Source organism: Hyposmocoma kahamanoa, unplaced genomic scaffold, assembly GCF_003589595.1.
Source record: "Hyposmocoma kahamanoa isolate Upper Pololo Valley unplaced genomic scaffold, ASM358959v1 66, whole genome shotgun sequence".
Taxonomy (NCBI): domain Eukaryota; kingdom Metazoa; phylum Arthropoda; class Insecta; order Lepidoptera; family Cosmopterigidae; genus Hyposmocoma; species Hyposmocoma kahamanoa.
Genome location: NW_020653854.1, coordinates 559856 through 587001, shown reverse-complemented (window position 1 = coordinate 587001; position 27146 = coordinate 559856). Strand labels below are relative to the sequence as shown.

The following is a 27146-nucleotide window of genomic DNA, read 5'->3' as shown; positions in this document are numbered from 1 at the left end:
TTACACGCGGTATAATAACTATGTGAATACTCGCAGAACGAAGGAGTTCAAATTATTTAAGATCAAATTTATTTTTTTGAGCTAATATTTTAATTTTATGTTATTTTTCATTAATTCGAAAAATGAAAATAGTATGATAATTGATAAATGTAAGTGTTTATTTTTATGTTTTAAATTATTTATAAGGTCAGCTACTGGGCCAAACAGAAAGAAAAAATAGCAGAAGGTTAGTGCTACACTTAACACAAAAAAAAGAACCATAAGCTAAAGTTCGATGGTAAATTTATACAGTATAAATAAATATAATATAGCATAAACACACTTAATATACATATATGTAATATACAATACATTACATAATAAATATACCTAATAAATGATAAGAATAAACTATTGGAAATCGAAAAATAAATAACCGTGATCGAACTTTCTACTTTCAGTTTGAATAAAGTTTGCTACAAATAAGTTTCAATTTCGCCACATTAACTAATGAAAACGAATGCCACATCCAAAAGCGTTCCTTTTGTTCTGCTCGTAAAATTGGAGAAACCGGTAGATCTGTGTGCTCCCGGAACATTATGCCTGAGAGCGCGGCGTGAGCGGCCGCCCGCCCGTCGCTGTCCGTCGTCGCTCACGTCAAGAATGATCACTTCCGGACTCATATTCTTTATCATTCCAACGATCGTACAATGCGTTAACGTCGAAAACGCGACATGCCAATCGTCTGGTACTGTTTTGAAAGATGCCGATGATTTCGAACAGCGTGCGGTGCAAGTGAAGTTAAAGTCGTCCAGTTGCCAGTTCTTCCCGCGTCTCTTGGACAGTTTGAAACAATGGAAGAAGCGAAGAAAATGTTGTGGTTTTGTGAATGCTCTACGAAAGACTGATAAGTTGATACTGAAAAGAAGCGCAAGTGGAACGGTAGAGATTGAAATTAGTGAGCTAAGTGAGAATAGTTCTTTAGTGAAAAGTTTCAAGCAGCGGTGGCCCGTTGGGAATTGGCGGAAGTGGTTGTTCACTGATGATTACCTGCTTCTGATCAACCGACACTGGCTTCAGTTTTCCCCGCCAGACCCCCTGAGCCAGTACGCGCTTGGAGCACTGTACGTGGTTATGGTGATTGTGGGGTGCACAGGAAATGCCATTGTTCTTCTTATGTATTTTAAGTAAGTATAGGCAGTATACACTTTATTTTTAATTTAATATATAGTTGATCACATTGTATGGCGTCGTTTCAAGTTTACGTCAAAGTGTCACGCTTAACGTGCTCTTGACTGTACAATGCAACAGTGCAAATTGGTAAGCCAGCTCTACACATACAATTTGCGTTAGGCGCGTTGAATGCGGCAGTCTGTGGTGCAATTCTAGAGTCACTAGTGGGCTCTTATAGTGAGTGTGGGGGATGTAGAGCATTATCCAAATTTCACAATAAACTAGTAAGGAATTCATTTAAGATCCAGATGACTCTTAAAAAGCGATTTCTTGGCAACAGTTACAGTGTCTAATAATAACAACAGACGAAAAATATCGGTTGTATAATACACATAAACAGAATAATAAGTACATATGTTGCAATCCTTCATCATTTGCTCCTTCCACAAACATGTTTACAAACTCGGACGTTTTCACAAAGGATCATGTTTTTCCGTATCCGTGACACCTTATGCGATTTATCACCCGTGAGATCATGCTTCACAAGATTGGAGTCTTACAAATATGCCCCGACATACGTAAATATTTTAAGCCAATTTTTGTGCAACTCTAAAGGGGTGTTATGATTCAGCTGCGTGTATACATGTGTATGCGTTTGTGTTTTGACTTTGTTCTATTTGGCTTCTCATTCAAAAATATTTTCAACTATCAAAATGTGTCTTACTATTACTAGAGATGAAGAGTAAATTCATCATCATCCACCCTATACACCCATCATATACGTTGCACTGCTAGGCTTGGGCATATGTTCATATTTGTTCAAATAATAAAAATACCCCTTTCATATTTAAAACCGTTAAAAATTACCGCCGCACATCCAAATTAATACCCCCCTACACAATTTAGAGTTGTCTCTTACTACCGTGCTGTACTAATATATAGTAAAATAACAGACAAATTAAAAACTGATGACAAGTATTCAACATTTATTATAAAAGCGAATTAAACATATTACTGGCCTCTGAAAGTTACTACTCAATCGAAGAGTTCTTGACAGATAGAGAGCTTTTTGATAAAAATAAATGTTTCATCATTCGTCAGCCACCTCTAATTTCTAATATAATACAATATGAAGTTTATTTTAAGAAAAACTAATAGACGTTTTGTTGCATTTTCATTTTTTTAAATTAGAGATGCGTATGTATGCTTATAACATAACAGGGTCCATGTTTGTACGATATACATTTCTTTGTGTTATCAATTACTCAATTGACTGCCTCCCTGGCAGAGGTCCCAGGTTCGATTCCCGGGCCTACATTTGTTTCTCTCGGGAGTTTGGGTGTGATTTGTGGTTGTCTATGTGTGTGTCCATGGCACCCGCGACACAGGGTTTCCCTAGTGCGGGGCTATGTTGAGTGTGTGCGTTATTATTATTATTAATTAAGTAAATAACTTAAATTAGTTTAAATAAGCCGTAATGGTTAGTATCAGTGAAATTACAGGCGCTTGGGACTTATTAATTTATACCTTAGGTGACGGACGCGGTGCAGTGCCCCTCCAATCTTTGCCATTTAAAACTCTGAGCAGCACTGAAAGGTGCACAAAAAGCAAAAACCCGATAAGGATTCTTTCATACACCAGTTACGAAATATTCCAACAACATAAATCGTAAAATATCCTTTTCAAACCGGTTCATAATCGTTAAATTCCATTTACAAGTTCACCTGATCGAATAATCGACGTTTATCTGTTGAGTTTTTGAAACGCCGACGAAGCTCAAATATAAGAACTTTTCCTTATGTCGTGATAAAGAAAACTCGAGTCGATTGTAATGCAAGCAGCCGAACGTTCAACTTCATTACTGCGGAGCGGCGTGAAGCCAGATTTGATCAAGAGCCGTAAAAATAAAAACACGACACTCCTGGCGCGTATTTTTAATGCCATACATTGCTAATGGAGCCGCGCGTTGAAACGTTTTGACGCGTCAAGCGAATCAAATTGATAATGGTGCTTCTGTTCCTTTAGAATTTTTTATCCAATTTAACAATAGTTAAGACTACACATTAAAATTTCATGAGTTTCTCAAGTTTCTTTTAAAAATGCTTTAACATGGAACACGGACAAGAAACTAATTTAAAAATCAATTCCAGGACCCTTCTTCTTCCAACTCCAGGACTCCAATAAATGTATATGTATAACTACGTTATAGTTCCGTAATATACTTCTTTTTATATATATATATGTGATAAGCGACACGCCTATCCATAACAGTTACAGTTACAGCCACTCAGAGCTTTAAATCCCAAGGATCTTAGTTAGGGCCAGTGCCACTGCGCCCGTGCCTGACACGGCCAATGTGCCTGTACTTTCAGTTTCACCAGCACCCTTACCCTTCAAAACCGTAACACATTAATGCTCACAATACTGCTTGGCGGCAGAAACAGGTAAGGTTTACTACTAGTACTTCTCTGGACGAACTCTTTCACAAGGAGCTCTACTGTTACTAAAATTAGGTTTACGTAACATACATTTTGCATCATAAAGGCCAATACGCAAATGGACTGCCCTTTTCCCCCCACCCTTTTTTATTGCTTACTACAACTACAAGTATTATAATATTGAGGCCGCGTGTGGCGAAGTGCGATCGTGGTGAAAAATCATGACTATAAACGCGAAACTGTGGCTAAATGTGGCCATGAAACGATTATTTGCGCTAATAATAATTATTGTTTAACAAATGATGTCTAACTTGATTACAGACAAGATTAAAACAAAGTAATTTATCAACCCTCAGCAGACAGGGTTAAAATCGGTCAAGAGTGAGGTACCTTAATCTTATAAATGTGGCTTGTTTGGTAGTGTCTGATGAGTTAAACAGATTATATCGAAAAAGGGTAAAATCTCACTCTCATTAATACAAAATTATACATTATCGAAGAAATCGCTAAGACTCACATTATTGTCACGTTTGAAAATTAGACCTTTTATCAAAAGCTTCAATCCATGGACAGGAACATTCACAGGAACTATATCTTTCAAACAAATCACTATCGATAGTGATAGTGTTTTGTTTTAGTGTAGAATTTTGTCAAAGAGTACCAGTACCGTAGTACCGTGGACAGACGCGACAGTCTATACCCATTGGGAATGAGCTAAGCAATATTGAGTTAGTATTATACATATAATAATACAGAACGGAACCAAAACAGATTAATCGCGTACCTGTGAAAACTTATTCTCACACAAAATGGCATTATTTCATTGTTTTAAACATGAGAACATATGAATTACTAAAAAAACTAAATTAATGTAAAAGAAGAAAATTACAATCAAGTTGTTGAAAGGCAAACTTTTTTAGACCATGCAGCCTAGTGTTTTTTATATTTTTCAAATTTATATGGTAACCATAATAACTGTTTTATTCATATCATTACCTCCAATGAACACTACGCCAGCTTGATTTTTGGAGAGTTCAGTTTTATTTTGATTTTTGTTTTTTTTACAAAATTCGTTTTTTTGTATATTTTTTTCGAATTTTGTTTTTTGTTTCTTTATTTTTTTTTCATTAAGTTTGGGGAGCATAACATTTGTAAACAAATATAGCTGTTTACAAAAATAACAGAAAAAGACCAAAAAATTAAGTTAGCCTTGTGTCCATGCTCTCACCTCGATATTTCTTATCGATATTATACCTACATACTCTGTTATTGTGTAGTCAAATATTCTGTTGCTTATTAATCTACGATTTTGTCTTGTTTTACATGTAACATGCTTATAACACGCGTCACTACATGCTTGCGGAAACGAGATAGATAGTGTGAAATTTTGCTTTAGTATTTATATTATTATATATAAGTATTTCGCGATTAGAAAATATTGTAATACACAAATTATCTACATTATCACCATTGATAATGTAGATAATTTATAATAATGTGTTTTGTTTGGAACATATAACTCTGTGGTTTCTGTGAATGTTCTTGTTTATAGATTGAAGTCTTTATTTGAAACAGTTTATATTTTTGTTTTGTAATTTTTTTTTATTAATTTATTACTTTACTTGTGTCTTTGTATTTTTAAATTGTTAGCTACACCCTAATGAGTTCATGTTACTAAAGGGTACATGTTAGGTAAATTGTATTATATTATTTTTGCAATCTTAGAATAATAACGCATAGAAACCTAGTCCGCACACGCTAAGTGAGGCAAATTGAAGCGCGCCCAATGGGCCTACACGAGCGGGCGGGCTTTCAGTGCTCAAGGTCAACTTTCACCGCGAACGGATCAAGAATTTTAGCTAAAAATGACGAAATGTGCGGTAAATGAGTGTAAAAATACGGCAGACAAACATAAAATAGATACTAACATCACATTCCACAAGGAAGTAACGCGTTTCAACTTGTATTTTTATATAAATATTCACTAAAACCGAAAATTAACCTACTACTAAAACTAGCCTACAAAAATTTGATTTTTGCCTCACTTGTGACAGTTCGTTTGATATGAAACTATCATTCTATGCGTTATTATTCTAAGTTTACAACTATGCTAATAAATAAGCACTGAATCTCCAAAAATTGTTATTTAATTCCACAATTTATCGCCTGATACAAAACTTCAAATAGTATTCCATAATCGTTAGTATTTTCTAGAGGACTAAACGTACCAAAAATTATTTGACGGCATGAAAGAACTAAACCTAAAACCTTTTGATATATTTTATTATAATTGTTTATGGACTATGGTCATTGTTTATGGTCTCTTAAAAGAGATCATAAACAGTTCCGTAATACAGTAGTCACAACGACAGGGAAAAGGTTAAGTTTTTCAGAAAAATACTTCATAATCGTCTTTGAAAAATAGGACAATAAAGCGACTACCCTAAATAAATTCATAATAGAATTATCAAATACCTTTATTTTATATTTTCGACACGGTGAGGTAAAAAAATAGTTGACTCAACTATGTTCACATAAAAATGCAATTTCAGGCCAATAACAAAGCCTTGGAGTAGACGGTTCAAAGGGCATGCAAATTAAACCCAACAAATTGATGATATTGGCTTTTACGCCCCTTTCCCCGAAATATCGACATTATAAGATCACATTTTCAACCCTAACGCCGCGAAATGACACTGAACTCTGATTGTCCTGCTTGAGCAAACTTTCCAACATGATGAGCATAAATATTATATTTATTGTAGGAGGAAAAGTGAACAAATTACAATAAGCTGCCTTATCACGAATAAACTTGACGCGGTTTGTCTATTCCGAATTGGATAAAAGTGGGATGTGAACAAAAACAACACAAGGTTAATACCAACTCAACGGCGTTGAAATTGCTTCGTCGCTACTCGTGGAATTTGTCCAAATAATAATATTGACACTGATTTCATATAAGATGGTGTCTTGAGCAATACGATCCGTTTTTCCTTACAAGAAATTCCCGAATGATTATTAGGTATACCCACAAAGATAACACTCCGTACTTATGTCACAAACTTACCATCTATTTTTATATATACTTGAAAGGGCGGTATAATTGAAAGTGAGACATATTCATGCATGTAAATCATGTTACAACTTAACATAGACTAAAACAAAATTAGGATATGGGATAGAACAAAAAATAAAAAAACAAATTTGTTTTAGAGTGTACATAGGAATAAACCGATTCCCTTTACGCTTGATTTCGAGTGCACTGGGAATACTACCAAACGAGTGCCGGATGAGACAGCAACAATAACTGTCACCTACTCATTTATGTTATGATGAAAAAGCTGTTATCGAAATGATTACATTTTAGCTTATGTTAATTATTTTTTACTTATGAACTATCATCGAAATGTTTTACGTACTAAAAAGGATAATTAAGTTATCATTTAATAAGAATTGAGGTTTTTGGCGTAGTTAAAAATGTGAAATCAAATTATTTACAATTATTGATTTTTTAGTTATTTACAGTTTATTTACACTTACGTGGTAAGGAGCAAATGTTCAAAATGTCCACCGTTTTCCACAATGCATAGTCTAGCACGTCGTAGTAAATTTTATTTTAAATTGATACAAACACATTTCGTCTCACAGTATAAAATGCGGAGATAATCCTCTCATGCAACAACTTCGACACTGTTCATCTCCTCCGCGTAAACTCCAATTTGGGAACTTTTCAATAGCTCGCCTCATTATAAGTGGTGATAGATATAGATTGCGTAAAGTCGCACCATCTCAGTCAATTCGACGTTAGAATAACTATAAATAAATAATGTATATAACACTTGCAGGCGAGTGACGCGTTCGCCGCCGGCGCAGTGTTCGGGCGAGCGGAAGTACAAATAATTTACGTGTCTTCGCTAGGCCAAGGTCGCGCGTGCACTGTCTCTGCAAACAGTGGCGAACTGTGCTTTACCCTCGCCGCTGCTTCCGTCGGAGCAATAATAGTGGTGTGCATAGATTTCGATATGTAATGTTGTTCACAATTAGTAGTCGATAAAAAAAAAAAAAATTTTTTGTAAAGTTTATGTTCATTAGTTTATTATTTCTTTGGGTTCAAAATCAGGAATATAACGCACTCTATAATTATGTCTCGCTTTCAAATATACAGCCTGTATATATCCTTCCTGATGCGCCCTACAAGGAAATGGAATTCATGTTTGCCTCTGTTTCCTGAAAACGACACTTTATGTCTATTCAAAGATAGAGTCAATAGCCATCCATTAAATAATCGCGTAACATCATCATTCATCTATTTTACTTTAAAAAAAAGACTGAGTCACTATAGGAAGCTATACATCACATTCAGTCATAATAATATTATGCTACTTTTAAAATATAAGTAATGTTTAGCAATCCTTTTTAACATTTCTACTGAAACTGCGTTTTTAGAAACCATATTTGTGAATTTATCATTCGCATCGCACGCTTCCCTGCTAGATAATTCATTGCGTCCTCGTCGTATAAAGTCTTGTATTGCTATCAAACAAGAGTATGAAAAATACGACATTATCTTTGAAATATACGATGCTAATTTCTTTGACAGCGCACAATATAAAAAAAGTAGGGTTCCTTATACAAGGGGAAAATAAAAATACTGAATATCAAATGAACTTCACTTTAGTTATTACTAACTTACGTTGCTCAAAATTGTTAAATAATTGACAACTCTGGCGGCCGAGCGGCTAGCGCTGTAATTTCCCTAAATTGGTTCTGGTCTGGGTATTCTGGGTAATGCCATCGAAGTTAATTGCTTTGATGCCCATAATATATTGATTATATACTTTGGACCAGGTAATTTGTTGATAAAACAAATAAGTGCACAACAATCACGTGCACTTATCTTTAAAAGAGATCTCTTCCAAACAAACCAGTTATAAGCATGCAACAGCGTATAAGAGGGAATGAGAAAGAAATAATAGACTACATAAATAAAATAAAAAATAACGTTACTTACATAATTATTATTATAAACTCTTATTATATTGTAATGTTTTTGTTGTTTGGGTACTAATGTCATCCTACTAATCAGGAGTCTTTTTTATTCCGCAAAAAGACATACCTACCTAAAGAATATTGAATAGGTACATTGTAAATTAATTATCTTTGTATAATAAGAAACCAAACAAAGAGAAGAGAATAAAAATGACATAGGAGGAAACAAAAATACTGTGAATTTTTAAGTACAAACAAAATATATCCGTTAATAATAGGCAGTCCATACGCAACCAATGTAAACTCGGTATTCAAGGCACAAAATACAATGTGTTAGAACAATTTGTCGAATAAATAAACAGATAGCTGCAAACCATATTTTAAAGATCTTCGATACTGACTGTGCCTTCAATTTACATCCACGAAACCTTTGTGTATGTACGTCTGAATGCACCCACTCTTGTTAAAACAAGACGTTGTAACCAACTTCGTTTGAAAGCTTGTAAAACTACCTTTTTGCATAAAAGTGTTTTTGTAATGGCGCCAAAAATTTACAATGAATCCTTATAATAATCTTCACTGTCTAATTTTTTACATTTAAGTTATGATTGAATATTAATAATATAATATTTATAATATAATATAATTGATATGATTATTTTAACATCTAGTTACATTTTATTTTTATTACCATGAAAATTGACCCATATAACTGAATAAATAAAAATAAAATGCATACTAAAACATGCATATTAAATCCATGTGTGCACGCCCACGTGAAATTATTAAAAAAACCTGTTATACCTAGTTTAGTTTGTTGAAGTGCATGTGAGTAAATATATGTACCTTCAATATGTTTCAATGTCAACTTCTGTACAACCTGTGTTTTCACAAATAAATGAATTATGTATGTATGTATATCCCAGTGACTGGTAAACACGACATTGATATAAACCCGTTTACAAAAAACGGGCACCTTTGATGTTTCAGTAATAAGTACAATACGAAAAAGGTTTTACTCATTTAAATATGTCACTGGCTCGATAGTCAATTGTCCTCATTTATAGAAAAAACATTCCTTCCATAATTCATATTTCCGACATAAAACCCGCTTACACGAAAATTACTCTTCACTGCATACGACCGGCAAATTGTTGAAAGTTTGAACTTTATATTACTTTTAGATAATATTTGATGTTACCTCGTTTAATTTATGATCTTAAGTTATTATACCATTACTTCGCGTTCGCTAAAATGATTGATAAGACGATAATAGTCATCAAAATTATAGCGCTGCAACTATTAAGTAATTTGTGGCGCTGCTTCAAGACAATTTTTCTCAATGTTATGTGTCTCAAAGACGAATATGAGTCATTCGACAGTTTGGAGGACTTTGGCAATGATATCAAAAGATCGGTTCCGTCAACAAAATGACAGATTCTGGAAGAAAACCTGCATGAACCGAATTACAAGATGACCGCTTCCTAGAAAGCCGAACATTGAAAAATCGCAAAGCTGGACATTAAAAGAATCTTGAGGAAGTGAGAAGTGTACAAATTAGCCTATGGATGGATGCCAATATACGCTGTAACCACCCAGTCTATGAAGCCTCACTCATTACTAAATTGTTACCATTGTCCTCTTCATGAGCTAAAAACAAAAATATTTTCATTTATCTCTTACTTTACAAACCTGTTTTCAGGTTAACGTAACAAATATTTGTCAGGAAGAATAAATAATAACACGAAAATCACCAATATACCAAGTAATCATCGTATAATAAAACTATGAATCACACCGGGTGTCCTACGTTGTATTAGAACCCGAAATAAACTTCAACAAAAATCCCGTAGTAATTCATTTGATGAAGAAAATAAACGAATCTACAATAGATACAGAAATTACTGTAATAATGTTATGTTACGAAACTATGAAAAAGAAATACTAAAAAATTCAGTCAAAAATAATAAACTATTATAGAAAAATATTCAAAATATTACGTATACTAGTAACAATAAATCCACCAACACCGAATTGACGAATTTGAAATTGACTCATTCTGCCTCTGCGGATTAAGATAAGATAAATTTATTTCAATATGACTTAATCTAATACAATTCTAATGAAAACAATGTAATTGAAGATAAAATATTAAAATAAACAGTAATAAACAAAACAAAAAATAATCTAAATTATATAAAATAATTATGGTAATATTAAACATTTTAATCTTAGTGCCTAATAGTGCAATTGCAATGCCTAAACTAAGTACATGTGTACCTGTATTTTAGGCATAATAGTGCATTTTTCATAACAAAGCTTAAAAAAAATAAAGTTTTTATAAATTTAACAAATAAAAGATAAGTAGTTATAAGTAGTTATAATTTATAAAGGATAAGTAGTTAAACATTACTTATTATATAAATATAAATTATGAAATAACTTCCAACAAGTCCTCGGTATCATTGTAGGTTTTACTCTAAAGCCAAAATTTGACGGTCCTTTTACATTCAGTTTTATTCATATGAAAATAATGCAAAGTAGAATTTATTTTAAAATAAAGGAATGTGCCAAGGAAGCAGAAGAATCTATGTGAGTGTGCTATGAAAAGGGATCGTGTCGTCTTTGCTTAGTTACAGTCATGTAATCATATGGAGTAATTGAGTGCTTTTTCAATTATTTGCAGGATAAACAGTTGCCGAACAGATAGAACATCGCACTCGTTTAGTAATTTGTGGGTTGGGTAATCGAAAGGACGAAAGTTGATCACTTTAATAATAGCTCTCTGCGCTCTTTCCAGGTGTATCAGAGATTATGTAAATAAGCTTTTTGTTATTATTGGCAAGCAGCTTGCTCATCAAATACAAACGCCGAATTGAAAACTTATCTCAAAAATTTACCAACACAAATCAACTCTTTCGTTCTCTTGCATACCGACGAAGATGAAGTAAATTGTATAATTAGGAACCTAAAATCGAGTAGTACGCCAGACTGGGACAATATGCATTTTTAAAATCTGCAAATTCCGTAGTTGTTCCCATTATTACCCATGCTCTGCTCCTAAACCTCTGTTTCGACAAAGGAATTTTTCCGACACTTCTTAAGTTGTCAACTATAACTCCTGTGTAGTAAGTAAGGGTGGAGACAGAGACGATGTCAACAATTACAGGTCTATATCTGTATTATCAGTGATATCTAAATTATTGGAAAAATTACTCAAAAAAGATTACTAGACTATTTAAATAAAAACGATATACTGTCTCTAAATGAATTTGGTTTTCAGCGTGGAAGATCTGCGGAGGATGCAGTAATCTCCTTGAGATCTCTGGTTACAGAACAACTTGACAAACGTAAGAAATGTTTGTCAGTATTTTGAGACTTAAAAAAAGCGTTTGACACCGTCTCTCTCTCCATATTGGTACACAAATTACAAAAGATGGGTATAAGAAGTACTCCATTTTGTATATTCACTGATTACTTGACAAATAGGACGCAAACAGTGAAATTAGATAACCACATCAGTGGATGCGAAGAGGTTTTGTATGGCGTACCCCAAGGTAGCGTTCTTGGTCCTACGCTTTTTCTTATTTATATAAATGACCTATGTGATATATTGATCAAGAACGCTAATATTTTCTCTTATGCTGATGATACAGCCATTGTATTCACTGATAATTCTTGGGATGCTCTGAAGTCTAGTATGGAACGGGGACTGGAGCATGTAAAGAGATGGTTAACTAACAATTGTCTTACGTTAAATACTAATAAAACATACTACACCTGTTTTAGTACAAATAATGACACTCAGCCCAAAAATAATTTTGACCATTTTTTTGTTTGGATTTTTGCCAGGACCCGTCGCTGGTCCGCGAGTCTCGTCGTCTAGGGATATACTTAAGGAAATATACGTGAGTTTGATTCAATCTGTAATGATTTATTGTATTCCTGTATAGGGGTGGAGTTGCTAACACTCGTTTTCTTGAGTTGGAACGTGCGCAACGCAATTTGTTTAAAATAATGTATTTAAAAAAAAAGACGATTTTCCATTAGCAGTTTGTATCAACTATCAAATGTAGCCACTGTACGAAAACTCTACATCACTCAAACTGTACTCAGACAACATAGGTATCTAAACACGCACGCACGCACGCACGCACTAACACACACACACACATTTTATTATTTAAAAAAATATTGTACATTTATTTTATCATTATTAGGTTTACCTTTACTGTACCTATGTCAAAATTTACTCAGAATGTAGAACCACTGTATTTGTCTCAAAGATTTATGAGACAAATACCGTGGTTTGATAAGTAGCAACAGATAATTCATTGCAAGATTGGTGAGACCCTTGCAGCGAGACTGCGAACAAGATCAGGTGTACTGATGTGAGACCAAGACCAAGACTGAAGTTAGTCTCGTATTGGTCTTACATTGGGCAACACTGAAATAAAAGTACAATTAGAAAACTACATAAGTGACTCCAACATTTCAATTTTACAGTCGAAACAAAGATTGTAAGCTACTTAGGTGTTTTACTTCAAATCTGTCACCAAGCTAAATAGCTGTTTGTAGGCAACATGTACTAGATATCGGTAGAGCGTGTGTGAAACGAGATGAAGTTGTTAATCACGAAACCAGTCGTCGTGGCCAAACATAGTTTAGCATTAAACGTCATTCGTGGTTATATTAATTAATAACAACCCAGTTTACACATGAATATAGTTCGCATTGAACCGACTGAATGGTGAACGTATTTTATTGAACAATAGTCTGCTGCGTAACATGTTGTAATAGTAGATTCTTTTATTAACGTAGTGATGCGAAATTTCATTATGAAAATTCATTATAAGTTCTGAAATGTTTGAGGAGGAATAAATATATCTATAATATATATTATATCTTTGTTTAACAATTATAACAAACTAGTGGAGTAATTTCACAAAAAAATAATTGAATCATGATGGTGAAATATTCTGACATTCAATGAAAACTTAATTATTTATTTAAGAAAATACATAGGTCAGAGTCGGTACTCTGCCCCTACACTGGTACATACAAAAGATGTTTGTATTTTGTTTTTGTTTTTTTTTATGATTCTAAGACATGACATTAACTATGACCATATTAATGATACCCTCTCTAAAGTAATAATTTATTGCCTAATGCCAAGAAGACAAAATGTGTTAATTTTGAATTACCTAACGTGAAATCGACTAGTCCAAGCATAGAAATAAACGGAGAAAAGTTAGACCTTGTTAATAAAGCAGTCTTCTTGGGAGTGACCTTAGATAGTAAACTTCAGTGGTTTCCACATATATCGTCCCTGGCCAGCAGATTAAGCTCCGCTGCATACGCAGTCCGCAGAATACGTGAGCTTACCGATGTTAGTACTGCTAGACTAGTTTACTTTAGTTACTTCCATAGTATAATGTGCTCAAGTGGGGTAAAGCGGCAGATATTCAAACCATATTTGTATTGCAAAAACGAGCGATTCGTTCTGTGTACCGTCTAGGCTCTCGGGTATCTCTCAGAGAAAAGTTTAAGGAGCCTGGTATCATGACTGTGGCATCACAGTACATTTACTGAAATATTTTATATGCCCGTAAAAATATACATAATTTCAATAAGAAAGAAGATATCCATAATATTAACCTTAGAGCTAAGTCCAAACTCATGGTACCACGATTTCGTTTAACCAAGGTTAACAACTCTTTTATGGGGAACTGTATACGTTTTTACAATAAGATTCCTGAACATATATTAAGTTTATCATTTCCTAAGTTTAAAAACTACATTAACAGTATTTTGATCGAAAAATCATATTAAAAAATTGAAGACTACGTGTTAGATAAAGATGTATGGAAAGACGACACGGCTTCAGAATCCACACAAATTTGATTCAAAGTGTATTCCATAGCATTATTTGAAAAGTTTATTTGAAAAGAGCAATCCCTAGAGTTTCTTGCTCGTTCTTCTCAGGGAGGTCAACGTAGTGAACGAGCAGTAGTTTAAATGTGACGTTTCCAAGTGTAAATTTATTTTAGCTATGGAATAAATAATCTTTGACTTTGACTTTAAGTAACGGAACGGACAAGTCGTACGCCTGGTGGTAAACGACTCGGCTGTCCATAACAGTCGCAGTCAGTCAGAGCTTCAAATCTGAAGGGCACTGTCACTGCGCCCGACACCCTGAGACATAAGTGGACAAGTCTCATGTGCCTGTAATTTCACCAGTGCCGTTGTCTGCTGCGTACTCTACATTAAGTGAGTTGACTCTAATAAAACAAATGTGTTTAATTGAGTTCTCTTTAAGCGTAGTATTTCGCAAAATATAGGTAACTTCAGAATAGCAGAAAATAATTACCTTGCAGCTGTCCAACCACGTTATGACTTTTCTTTTTTTCTCAGACATTTATAAATACAACCACATAAAACCTAAACCTTATATTAGAATAGTAGAAATATGTTTAAATAGGTTCCGTCCTTTCCCCTTTAAAAGTTTCCTTTGCAAATATAATAATATGCACTGTGAAAACTAAACAACATCTGTTGAAGAAGCCGGAGCAGCAGCTTTTACAAATGACTTTTACTAAGTTTTACCATACATTTTAGCAAACGTTAGAAAGCCACACACCCTTTTATGGTGTGGTTAAGCGTAAGATTTATCTTGAAATATGAACATATGTATTACCTGTTATGTTACATATGCGTAATAAATTTACAGTTAATACTAGTCTAACAAAAGTTTAAACTTGCTTCCAACAAAATTATTAGAACATAATATTAGTACAGAGTACTAAAAAAAAACTGACCTGAAATGTTCGTGAAATTACATCTATTTACCAAGTTTCATTGAAATCGGTTACCGGAAAACGCACGAAACCGGATTCATCCCCTAGGTTGTTTAGTTAGTAGTTAGTTTAGTTTAAATGGAACCAACACTGAGGTACCCTCTTTCCAAAAAAAAAAAGAATCATCAAAATCGGTTCACAAATGCCGCCGGAATTGTCGCGTAACGTACATACAAAAAAAGTGAAAATTAAGAACCTCCTCCTCCCTTTATTTGAAGCCGGCTAAAAAATTAAGTGAAATTAAATTAAATTAAATTTTATTTGCTTAAAACATGGTGAACGAATGATGGAACATAGTATAATAGAACCCTAAAAATTTTACCCGATTAAGCATGCAAATTGTTATTTAAATTTAATTAAATTACGAGTATAACAATTTTATTGGCCATGCACAAAGAGTACCTAATCGTCAATTAATTGTTATTAATTAATTTCAAAATCATAACTATCAATGTCAAACTATTAAATATTATACATCATCATTAGGTATTACATTATTACGTACCAACTTCATGACCACATTTATCTAAAAAAATAATTACTTTGTAATAATTTCAACTCAAAATTTGTAATGTAGAAGTTTTTCGTTAAATTATTCTTATTGTTTTTTGTGTAAAGGAAGACATATTGAAAATTACATTTTGTCTTCAGACATAAAATAATAATTGTAACTTTTTTATAAAAGATGACCAAGTTCAAAACTTTGCTATTCGCTTTCGCCGTGTTCGTTGCCACGTCCTGCTCGATGACAATTAAAACGCAGACGGGAGTCCTCGTCAAGACGAAACATATGAGCACAAACACAATGTAGCTGCTGTACACTATTAAGGAGTTCCTCTCATCTGTCTGGTATTGCCATCAGATCAGATCAGCTCTAGGTCACCATAACGTTTTATTTTCGTTGATATTACAACTATGTACGTGCCAAACATATTTTAAAATCGATTGAAAGTAAGTGGATGAAATTTAATAAACCGGATTTGTTATTTTTTTTATAATATCAAGTGACAGGACCTTATGGTAAGCTACACGCCTGTCTATACCAGTTGCATTGCCACTCAGAACTATAAATCGCAATAATTTGAATGCACCCGTCGCCCTGAGGCATAAGTTGACAAGTCCCATGTGCCTGTAATTTCACCCGCACCCTTACCCTTCAAAACCGGAACACAGTAATGGTCACTGCTTGGCGGCAGAAATAGGTAAGGTAAATAGGTATTCTTTAATTTGCCATGGTTAGAAGTGTCTTACCCCTTTTCAACGAAAAAAGAATCATTGAAATCGGTTCACAAATGCTCTTTACACATCAGTCGTGTCCATGGGACCTGTAAAGAACATTGGTTTGAAGAAAAAAACAAACAAATACACTACATTAAATTCTTTCCAGTCAAAATATATTATTATGTCATTAATACAATGAACCAATAAATCAAGAAGTTAATATTATAGATCGTAACTTTAGAAAAAGTGAAAATTCCGTCTTATATCTAGGTGGCGCTGATCGATAGCCTGGAAGTAGTTTATATTATGTAAATGAGTTTTTTCCTTGTTCCTTTCTTCCTTTCCCTTTTATTCAAATATTGATGAAGAGGAATAATTATTTTCTGAACTTTGACACATATGCGTGTCAATAGATGGCATTGTGTGTTACAAGTTAATTTATAATTCATGCTTCCTAATATGGGTAGATGGAGCTAATCCTAAACAAAATAAAACAATAGCCGGCACTATCCATAAAATCTATGCAATAAGCGCCATCTATTTGATTCGTTATTATCACTAGAAATGAGAGTAGCTTTGATTAATTGCAGCTTGTTAAAAACAAATTAGTTACCAACACAGTACAAAATATAGCTATTTGGTACTCGTCGCGCCATCTGGTGTACCAATGCGTACTAAATATCCAACAACGCTATCTTGTATCGCGATTAGCAGTCCTCTTGAGTTAGGTATAGTCCATGTAATACCAATCTCTAATCTCTCACAATTTGAGTAAGTACAATAAAGGACTATTCACATTAGACCGTAACGGGCGCGAGTCGAGACAGGTACGAGACTCGGATTGGAAATGCTGCGTACATTTTATATGAAGTGATTCACATTACAACGTGCCGCGTCTGTGGCACGGACGAGCGACGACCGAGCTGCTTCCGAGGTCGTCCGGGCCTCGGGTGCGGCCCGGCCCGTCACGGCTCGGTGTAATGTGAACACTCTCTGACTCTGTCTAATAAATTAGACAGAGATTGTGCGGCGCGTACGAGACTCGGATGCATCGGACACGGCTCTCGCCCGGCACGGAATGTGCGCGAATCCGAATTCATCCCCTAGTTTGCCACCCTTAGAGGTAGAATATTTTCTTCAAATTTAAATGGGACCAATACTGAGGTACCCTCTTTCCAACAAAAAAGAATCATCAAAATAGGGTAACGTAACGTACATGCAAAAACAAATACAGTCAAATTGAAAACCTCCTCCTTTTTTTTTTGAAGTTGCTTAAAAAGAATAATATGCAACACCACAATATTCATCATCATTCCAGCTGCAATTGTCCATTTCGACTCATCCGTAGAACAAAGGCCTATCTATATGCACGATTGCTTATTCTCAGAACATTCTACATTTCGTTCGTTGTTGTTGATGTTCGATTTTATATGTCCGAAACGAAATAAGACATAAAAATTATGAAAACACCAATAGATAGGCCTTATTTTAAATAAAAAGATGATGTATTATAATTATTAATACAAAGATCGAACACTCAGAAAAAAATCCTTCGATCCGGTCGGATTCGAACCGACGTCTTCTTGCATACCGTGCCAGACGCTATACCAACTTAGCCACGGAACGAACCAACGGACCTAACGAATTTTTCTATGTGCTTGCGTCGTGTCTTTGTATTTGGTTTTTCAACGACTTTTTAGTCGTAACGCCATCTATGACAGATTTATCACCCAGTTATTCATTTTTATTTATCCACATGGCTCAGATTAATAAAAAATCTTTTTATTATCTAAAAATCTTAATATATAATTGAATATCAATTCAATAAAAATTTAATTAATACATTGAATAGCGACATCTCTCGCCAGGACTAGTAGCTGTAAAGGTACTAACTGGGTGATAAATCTGTCATAGATTTGTCATAGATGGCGCTACGACTAAAAAGTCGTTGAAAAACCAAATACAAAGACTTGACGCAAGCACATAGAAAAATTCGTGAGGTCCGCTGGTTCGTTCCGTGGCTTAGTTGGTATAGCGTCTGCACGGTATGCAAGCAGACGTCGGTTCGAATCCGACCGGATCGAAGGAATTTTTTCTGAGTGTTCGATCTTTGTATTAATAATTATAACAAACTAGTGGAGTAATTTCACAAAAAATAATTGAATATCAATTCAATAAAAAATTAATTAAGATTATGTATTTATCATATTTTCGTTGTATAATCACATCAGAGTCTGTTCTTCGGATGAGTCGATGTGTGTGCACAGGCCTCCCCCAAATATCGCATCAACGATCAGCCATAAATATAAATATTAAGGAATTTTTGCTGGAAACATTAAAATACTTCGTGAAATGTTAGGATAGTTAATTAAACAGAGAGTCACCGAACTGCTATAAACGGTCAGCCAAACGATCAGATAAAGGAATTGTTTCGTAAAGGTCGCGGGAGTCAACGCTAACTTTCGGGTTTAGTATAACAGCTTATTTAAATACTTATAACGTTGCGACTATCTGTTAAATATCATCAGAACGACAGGCTTTGTCTTTACATTTTAATCAAATCTCAAGTTTTTTAATGAAACGTGCAACAATATTCCTTACAACAGGATAACAGTCCGTACTTATCCACTTTTCTGTCTAGTACTCTGGTTTTAATCAAGTAATTGCGTCTAGGTGGAATTAGGGTCGACCTCTCATATTTGTCTCATATATACTTGTCGTGCATATACTTACTCATATACACCTCTCATATAAGGAAATGCTTGACTACATTCTCCGCCGCTGTGTTCCAATAAGGGTGGAGATTTTGCACCGACAACTCATTCATACGGCTTTATTAATTTATTGCATCTGACACCTAATTTATCAATATTTAGGAGAAGAAAGGGCATAAAAGCCAAAAAATCATTAATACAAAAATCATATGGACGAATTCTGTTGTGTTTGTTCCGGGAAGTACTGCCATCTTACTTATTTCTGCCGCCGAGCAGTAATGTGAGCATTACTGTGTTCCGGTTTTGAAGGGTAAGGGTGCTGGTGAAATCACAGGCACATGGGACTTGTCAACTTATGTCTCAGCGCTCCTCAAATCTTTGCGATTTAAAGCTCTACATGGCACTGCCACTGCTATGGACAGGTGCGACGCTTTTCACCAGGCGCACGACTTCTTCATGCCGTCACTTGGTATAATAAAAAAACCAGTTGGAGGAAAAGTATATGAAAATATAACATAGCTACATCACTAACAATATTTTTGGTAACATAGGTTTTTACGTCCTTTCTTCCTCGAAGTCAGTACTTCTATATTTAACAATAAAAAAGTATCTATACAGTACTTACGTTTTGCGTATATCTATTATCAGCAGACATCGGAACAGCAAGAGTACTTAAACACTAATCCAAACTAATATAATAATGCGTAATTAACTCTGTGTATGTTACGTTTTCACGGCTAAACCGGTGAACCAATTTTGACGAATTTTAGTACAGACATAGACAGCCACCTAGGAGAAGAACATAGGCTATTTTTTGTCACAAAAATAAATTTCAAAGGGGTTAAAATGGAGGATGAAATTTTATATAGAGAACCAATAATTTCTCAAATAAGGGATCTGAAAATTCATATTTATGCTTTTTGTAAGAAATAAACGATGTTTCAGCGTTTTAGACCAATTATCCCTCAAGGTAGGGGATGATTTGAATATTTTTTCTCTAAGTACTTACCTACCTTTGTATAATTACCTAACTAGAGTCTGTTTCACATTTATGCCTTTAGTACGAAATAAATAATGTTTCAATGTTTTTGATCAATCACGCCTCAGGGTAAAATAGGGTATGATTTAAATTTTTTTCTTGAAGTACAATGGAACAAACTACATGTGTGTAGTGGTATAAAGGAGAGGGATTCGGAGCAATTCACAGATAGATATGCGCACAGCAAAAACTAGAAGCCCTTGAAATATGAAAACTTGAGGGTATGTTACTTTTATTTAGTAAAGGCGTACTAAGAAAGAATTTTTCGAAATTCAATCCTTTAAAAAGTCAAAGAGGGTAAAAACTTTTGTATGAAAAATAGTATTCCTTGATTTTACAAAAATTTTTTTTTTCAAAACTACCTCTAAATAAGGGTTAAATAGGGTATTAAAGTTAGAGGTTGGGAACTTTATAACGCGTGGTGTGTTTTACTTTGAACTTGGTTTGGATCAAGATTTGGATATTATAAATACAAAATAAATAAGTACGCGACTGAGGATTTTTGAAAACAATCTTTAAATAGTGGTAAGTTATTCTATTGAAAATTGCTCAAAAGACCGTTTCTATAGAAGATCGAATTCTTTACATTTGCATACTTATATATTTTTCGTCTGTGTTTTAGCGGTTTATAATGCATATGAAAATTATACTTAATAATTCGGCAATCCCGGTGTCACGCGATTGCTTCGATACAAAAGCGCGTGTCATGTTAGCGAGCAACCGAATTGTATTACTTTGTTGATACAATTTGCTTTGGTGTAAAAACATTTTGGAGAAAATTTTTGAGGTGATCAGAGATGGGATTGGAACCCAATCAACCCACCCAAAGCCGGATTTCAGGCATCCGGTTATCAAAATCAAAATCAAAATAATCTTTATTTCTTAGGTAAGCATTATTACACTTGAAATCGTCACAATATTAAACTCTACCGCTCATTCGTAAGGCAGATTCCCCTGAGAAGAATGAGCAAGAAACTCTAGGGGTTGCTCTTTAATAACTTTTAAATAACATTTGTACGCATTCAACATTTACAATATTTTTTTTTGCTTTCACACATCAGATCGAGACTACATCCATGAGCTAAACGGGTTACTACCACGGATTTTTGTCATCCAAGTACGCAGACTTTTAGTATAAAGTTTTTGTTTCACTATAGTTTTAAGCCTCGTGAATGGCAAATTTTGTATATCAACCGGAATCTTATTATAGAAGCGTATTCATTGCCCCTTAAATGAATTGGTCACACTACACTATCCGGCTACTAAACGTTATACACCCTTTTCTTCTAAATACGCTGCCGTAGTAAATAGAACAAAATATAAGTACAATGCGTAGTTCCGGGATTAGACAGGTAATTATTTGCTCTAAGTGTACTAATTCCTTCAAGCTTTGGTAAACATAATCTTGCTTATTTTGATCTCCGATTACCAGTTACGATCGATCAAATCGACGTCTTTTAAATTTTTGAAAAATATCAACTAAATAAACACTAGTTTCTTTATGAAATTTTGAGGCAACAACACTGGTTTGAGTCCAATCGTATCGAGGGAAGTTGTTTTTGTGTATGTTCGATCTTTGTATTAGTAATAAAATAACAAACTAGTGGAGTATTTAAAAAAAAAGATCAATAGTAGGTATAGGTAATAAAAAAACATCATGATATTCAATAAAAATAAATATGTTTCCATTTATTATATGTTCAAAACCAGGTAACCTTTATGATAATATTTACGAGAAATATTATAACAAACCGAAAAACTTGGCTCGCCTCAATGTGAAATTACGCTTGCGGCAAATATTAACTGATGGCTACCTGCCTTTGTAAGCTTTCAAAGTTAAATAAAAACTCCTCTTTTCGTACCCTACACTTTTTGTACATCTCATAATAACGGTAGCTTCATTCGTGCGCGAAAGTAACGGTCATGTGATCCTACAAATTCATGAATGAATAACGCGTTCTTTATTAAAAATTGCAATGATAACACAGAACAGTTAAGAATCGAAACATGCTAATATACTACAGGAGGCTTAATTGCTAAATAGCATTTTATTCCAGGCAACCCCTATCATAGAAAACCAGATAGAAAGAATATCATAGTATAAATACAAAACGCATTTTTTACAAGAAATCGTTACATTGATTAAAATCTACTAACAATTCGTAAAACAGATTCCTCTGAAATTAATGAATAAGAAACTCGAGGGGTTAAATTTGTAAATAAACATTTGTAGACATTTATCACTTACATAGTTATTTCAAATATTTGTACATTAAGACAGTTTTTTGTCATCCAAGTACGCGGAAACTGTATAATAAAACTTTAGTGTGAAGTTTTAGTTTTATTATAGTTTTAAATCTCGTAAATGGCAAATCCCGAACATGACATGATTTTTATACCTCGTATTAACGATAATATGTCGGTCCAAATTGTTCATCAAAAAACTATATATTTTCATAAATTTATATTAACGGGAGTGTATGAATGTTAATTTCTTTAAACCTACCTCTCAAAGACACCTGGGGCCCAAAATGTAAACAGCCCTAACAACACGTTTTAACAGGACAAAGATTGTACTCTGTTAATATCAGAAGCATTTTTTAATCACGTACACTGCAGAGCCCTTTCGGTAATTTCGTTATTCGTGGCCCGCATAGCAATTCAGCTTCTTTAGTTAAACCTGAAAATAGAACTGTATCTAAAAAGATAATTTTTCGTTTCTAACTACAGAAATGTAAGTTTGTGACAATATCTAACATTGGGTAATGTAAATTCCACGCAATTTGTTTTTGTCATTAAGGAGTAAGGTTTTAATTACAAACCAATCTACTACCTTAGAAATAGTATTATTGATATCGTCATAAGAATTGGTGTCTTTTAACTTTAAATAAAAAGGAAGTATCATCAACAAACAACACTAACACGTGTTCTATTCCTATGATGATGTATTATACATTATAGATAAAAATGCTATCGTAAATACCTTTGAAACAATAACCAGACGAAAGTTATTTCATAGGTCGTTTGAAGGAATCAAAAGATGGGGATTGTTGAACAGTATCAGAAAGGAAATTCTACAGAATAACGGACAACAGACACGCGAGAGATGACATGAGAGGGCGTTTCGCATGAAGGTATCAGAGGAGCGAAAGGGCGGGCAGAATGCAGACGAAGTGTTATTTAAAACTACGAGGCTTCAAGGAATGGAATAGTGTAAAGTAAAGAAGGGAAAGGATATAAAGGTTTCTACGCCAGTGGATAAATCCGGATGTCCGAAGATACATCGCGCACGCACCTTGTTGAGCTGTTCCAATTTACCGTGCACCTTTTTGATTGTTAAATAGTGTAGGAAATATCCGGATGGCCAGTATCAGATGTATATATTAATGATTTTGAGTCAGTATAATAAGTGGCCAAAAGTTTCTAAACTTTTCAATGAGAGAGAAATACCCACCAAAACCAAGCGGGTTTAATGTACACACCGCTCCAAAATGACCCGCAGGTTTCTGACTTCGTCTAAATAAGGAATTCGGAAACCATAAAAGACCACAGGTGTTAAAGAGTCAGTATTGTTTTTATTAACAAAACCTTTGCTGTATCTCAAAACTTGTGGGCATCATTAGAATGCTTGTTTAACGCACATTCGATCATACATACAAATCTTTTCTTATTATAGATAAACCTCATATTTTTGCACATCTGTTATGAAAACTACAATCGGGATAAGGATCTCACATCCTGAGAAATTAATAATCTCCTTATACTATGAATACCAGGGCAACGGAATTCAGTCCAGGGCGCTACTCAGAATATTCAGACCGGAACCAATTTAGAAAAGTTCGTTGCCCCAATTGAACTTACCGAGAATCGAACCCCGAACCTCCTAATCCAGCGTCCATAGTGCAAACTGTTAGGCCATCAAGGTCGTCAAAATGTCGTGGTGAAGTGGAGTTACGCGATATCAGCACGTAAGTGTGACTAACAATAATGTAAATAAACTTTTTAAATAAAGCCTCTGTAAATAAGTAAATTTTACACATTTATTCTTACTTCTACCTACCGAGAAAATTAAATTGGTTACTCCTAGAATAATATTAACGTGTATATTTTACTCTAATCAGAATTTTTCTTTATAATTTCATTCTAATTAAATTCTAATCTTTTAAAATTGCATAAGTCATAAAGAACGGAGCGAACGAATTTAATAATTTTCATTTCAATATAAATTTTAACGCCAGTTTCTTAAAAAGGGGTAGTACAGGGACAGAATTCTGCGCAAAGGATCTTACCACTAAAATATTCTTCAAACAAACGATAGACGGACGTGTCCAGAACACAAACTGGTTTAATGACGGGTACGAGGGATGATACGAGTGATATTGGTGTTATCTTAATCGGTGGTGAGGCACTACACAAATGCACACGATGGGCGCGATAAGCCGGTCCACACTACTCCACACTAATATCGTTCCATTAATACTCCATTTGTTTAGCACTGCATTTATACCAAGTAGATGCTTATGTTTAAGTTACGTTTTAAGTTTTATTTATGTGTGATTTCTCATTACAACGAACCTAAATCTAATTTCATAACGACAATCTATTAACCTAACACATTTTTTCTTTTTTTTATGATATCAAGCTGCGGGGCGAAAAAGTGTGCCTCGTGGTAAGCGACACGTCTGTCTATGACTGCCACTACGCCCGTCACTATTACGTACGTAATTGAGCACGTCTCATGAGCCAGTTATTTCACTAGCACCCTTATTGCCCTTCAAAACCGAAACGCAGTAATGCTCACATTATTGCTTGGCGGCAGATATAGGTAAGGTGGCAGTACCTACTTCCCTGGACGAACTCTTTCACAAGGAACTCTACTGCTACTTAAAATCTTAAAAGCTTGAAACAATGAAATATAAACTTTTTGAAATCAACCGCACTAGTAAGTTTTTAAATGTTTCTATTAAACGCTAATGACGTTTAGTCTTTCAATTGTTTTAACCGCCATATACGCGTAATTAATAGTATTTTATGCAATCGTTGCATAATGAGGGTTTTAAAGTCGAGTACCATGTTTAAGTAATAGATACGAGATTTTAAAACCCAACTATGTAATGATTGCATATATTGACTTACAAATAAATGGACGACGGGTCTAATACAAAAACCACGAAAAAAATGTCCCAAGTCAACCTATTTAAACGTAGTGACATGTAAAGGAATATGAAAAAGCTAAAACGTTGAATTTAAATTGTAATGTCATCGCAGTACTGTCTAATTCCGCTTGCTTCGCTGTCAGTCGAACAAACGAAGACTAAAGCGTGAATGACGCTCTGTATACGATTTTAACGCCCTATAAGTTTGGACACGTTTTAGCGCGGACCCGACGTCCATATAATTGTAAGTCAATGATTGCACACAATACTTTTTCTACGAGTAAATAAAATGATGAAACCAAATATGAGAACCAATATCTAGGTCGAATCAAATTGTTTTGTTTTTGACACTTGTCATCGTGACGCGAATAGGGATGTGGACTAATCATATGGGTAATCACATTATACGATTTTCTGGAGAAATTGTGATTGTTTTGATTATTTTTCGGTTTCTTTGTTGTTCAGCGGACCTAAAAGGCCAAATCGTGCAATTCAGTTAAAATCAATTCATTTACAGAATTCCTTGCAATTTCTCTTATTTTTGTAAAATTGTCCCATTCTGTTGATTTTATAATATTCTTAAACAGTTTATTACGAGAAATTAGTGTAAATAAGTATGTTCATCAATAAAATAACTACATAAGTCAATATTTTTTTCGAGAAATCGAAGTGACTCGGTGAAATTCCGCTATCATTTGTTTACAACACTATTATTTAAGAAAAAATAGCTTGAGGACGTAACTGTTTTTAGGACGTTTCGGAGTAACTCAAAATTGCATTTTATTTTGGAATTCGTGCGAAAACAGTACTTCAAATGTTTTGTCATATTATATAATGTTTCAATAAAATTTATGTAGTTTTTTTTAACCCAATTATGCTAATATTTGTTTGTTTATTGTTTCGTTGAAATTCAAAGTTACATACTATCGTCTTCTTTAGCTGTCAAATTTGGCCTCTTATTTGGTGACGACTATAATTTATCAAATTGACTAAATTGAATAGCAGTTATTCCAATCGACTGGTTAAAAAAAGTCATAGGAAAATTTGGTCGTACTGCAGCAGCGCGACAATCGCGCGGTCGCCGTGGCTAATTTGAACGCGCATCGAATTTAATGTTATTATGAAGCAATAATAGCATTTTGACAGATAAGAAATTTGTTCTAACAAAACAGTTTATCTTTACGCTGGTCGTAATTTGCGGTTTTTAAACACATCACAGAGGGTTTATGATATATGTGTAGATGAACATACATTATGTAGTATAGAGTAAGTACTTTGTTTGTGAAAATTTTAAATTTCATGTCTGTCTTCTATTTTTGTGCATTAATGTAATTAATTACGCATCATAATGGTAAAATAAATATTATTTCTTAACAATATAAAATATTAACATAACGTTAATGCAGTATACAAGGCGTCACACGGCTATGGGACACGGAGGGTAGATACTTTAAATATTAAGGACCGTTTGCTTCGTTCTCAATAAACTCTCTGTAACAGTATCAGTTAAGAAGATACATTAAAGATTTCTAACTAACAATCTATTAAACAAAAGTTCACGTCGTTGTTACGTAGATGGT

The 27146-nt window shown here is 34.1% G+C and overlaps 1 protein-coding gene across 1 annotated transcript in view; it reads left to right on the top strand.

Annotated features, from left to right (window-relative positions):
- Nucleotides 1-642: 642 nt before the first annotated feature.
- The window catches only part of LOC113231823 (opsin, ultraviolet-sensitive-like), a 45019-nt gene continuing 18515 nt past the window's right edge, over nucleotides 643-27146 (top strand). Inside the window, exon 1 of the mRNA XM_026466357.1 lies at nucleotides 643-1166. Within this exon, the coding sequence (XP_026322142.1) occupies nucleotides 643-1166 (524 nt within the window). The remainder of the gene's footprint in view (nucleotides 1167-27146) is intronic.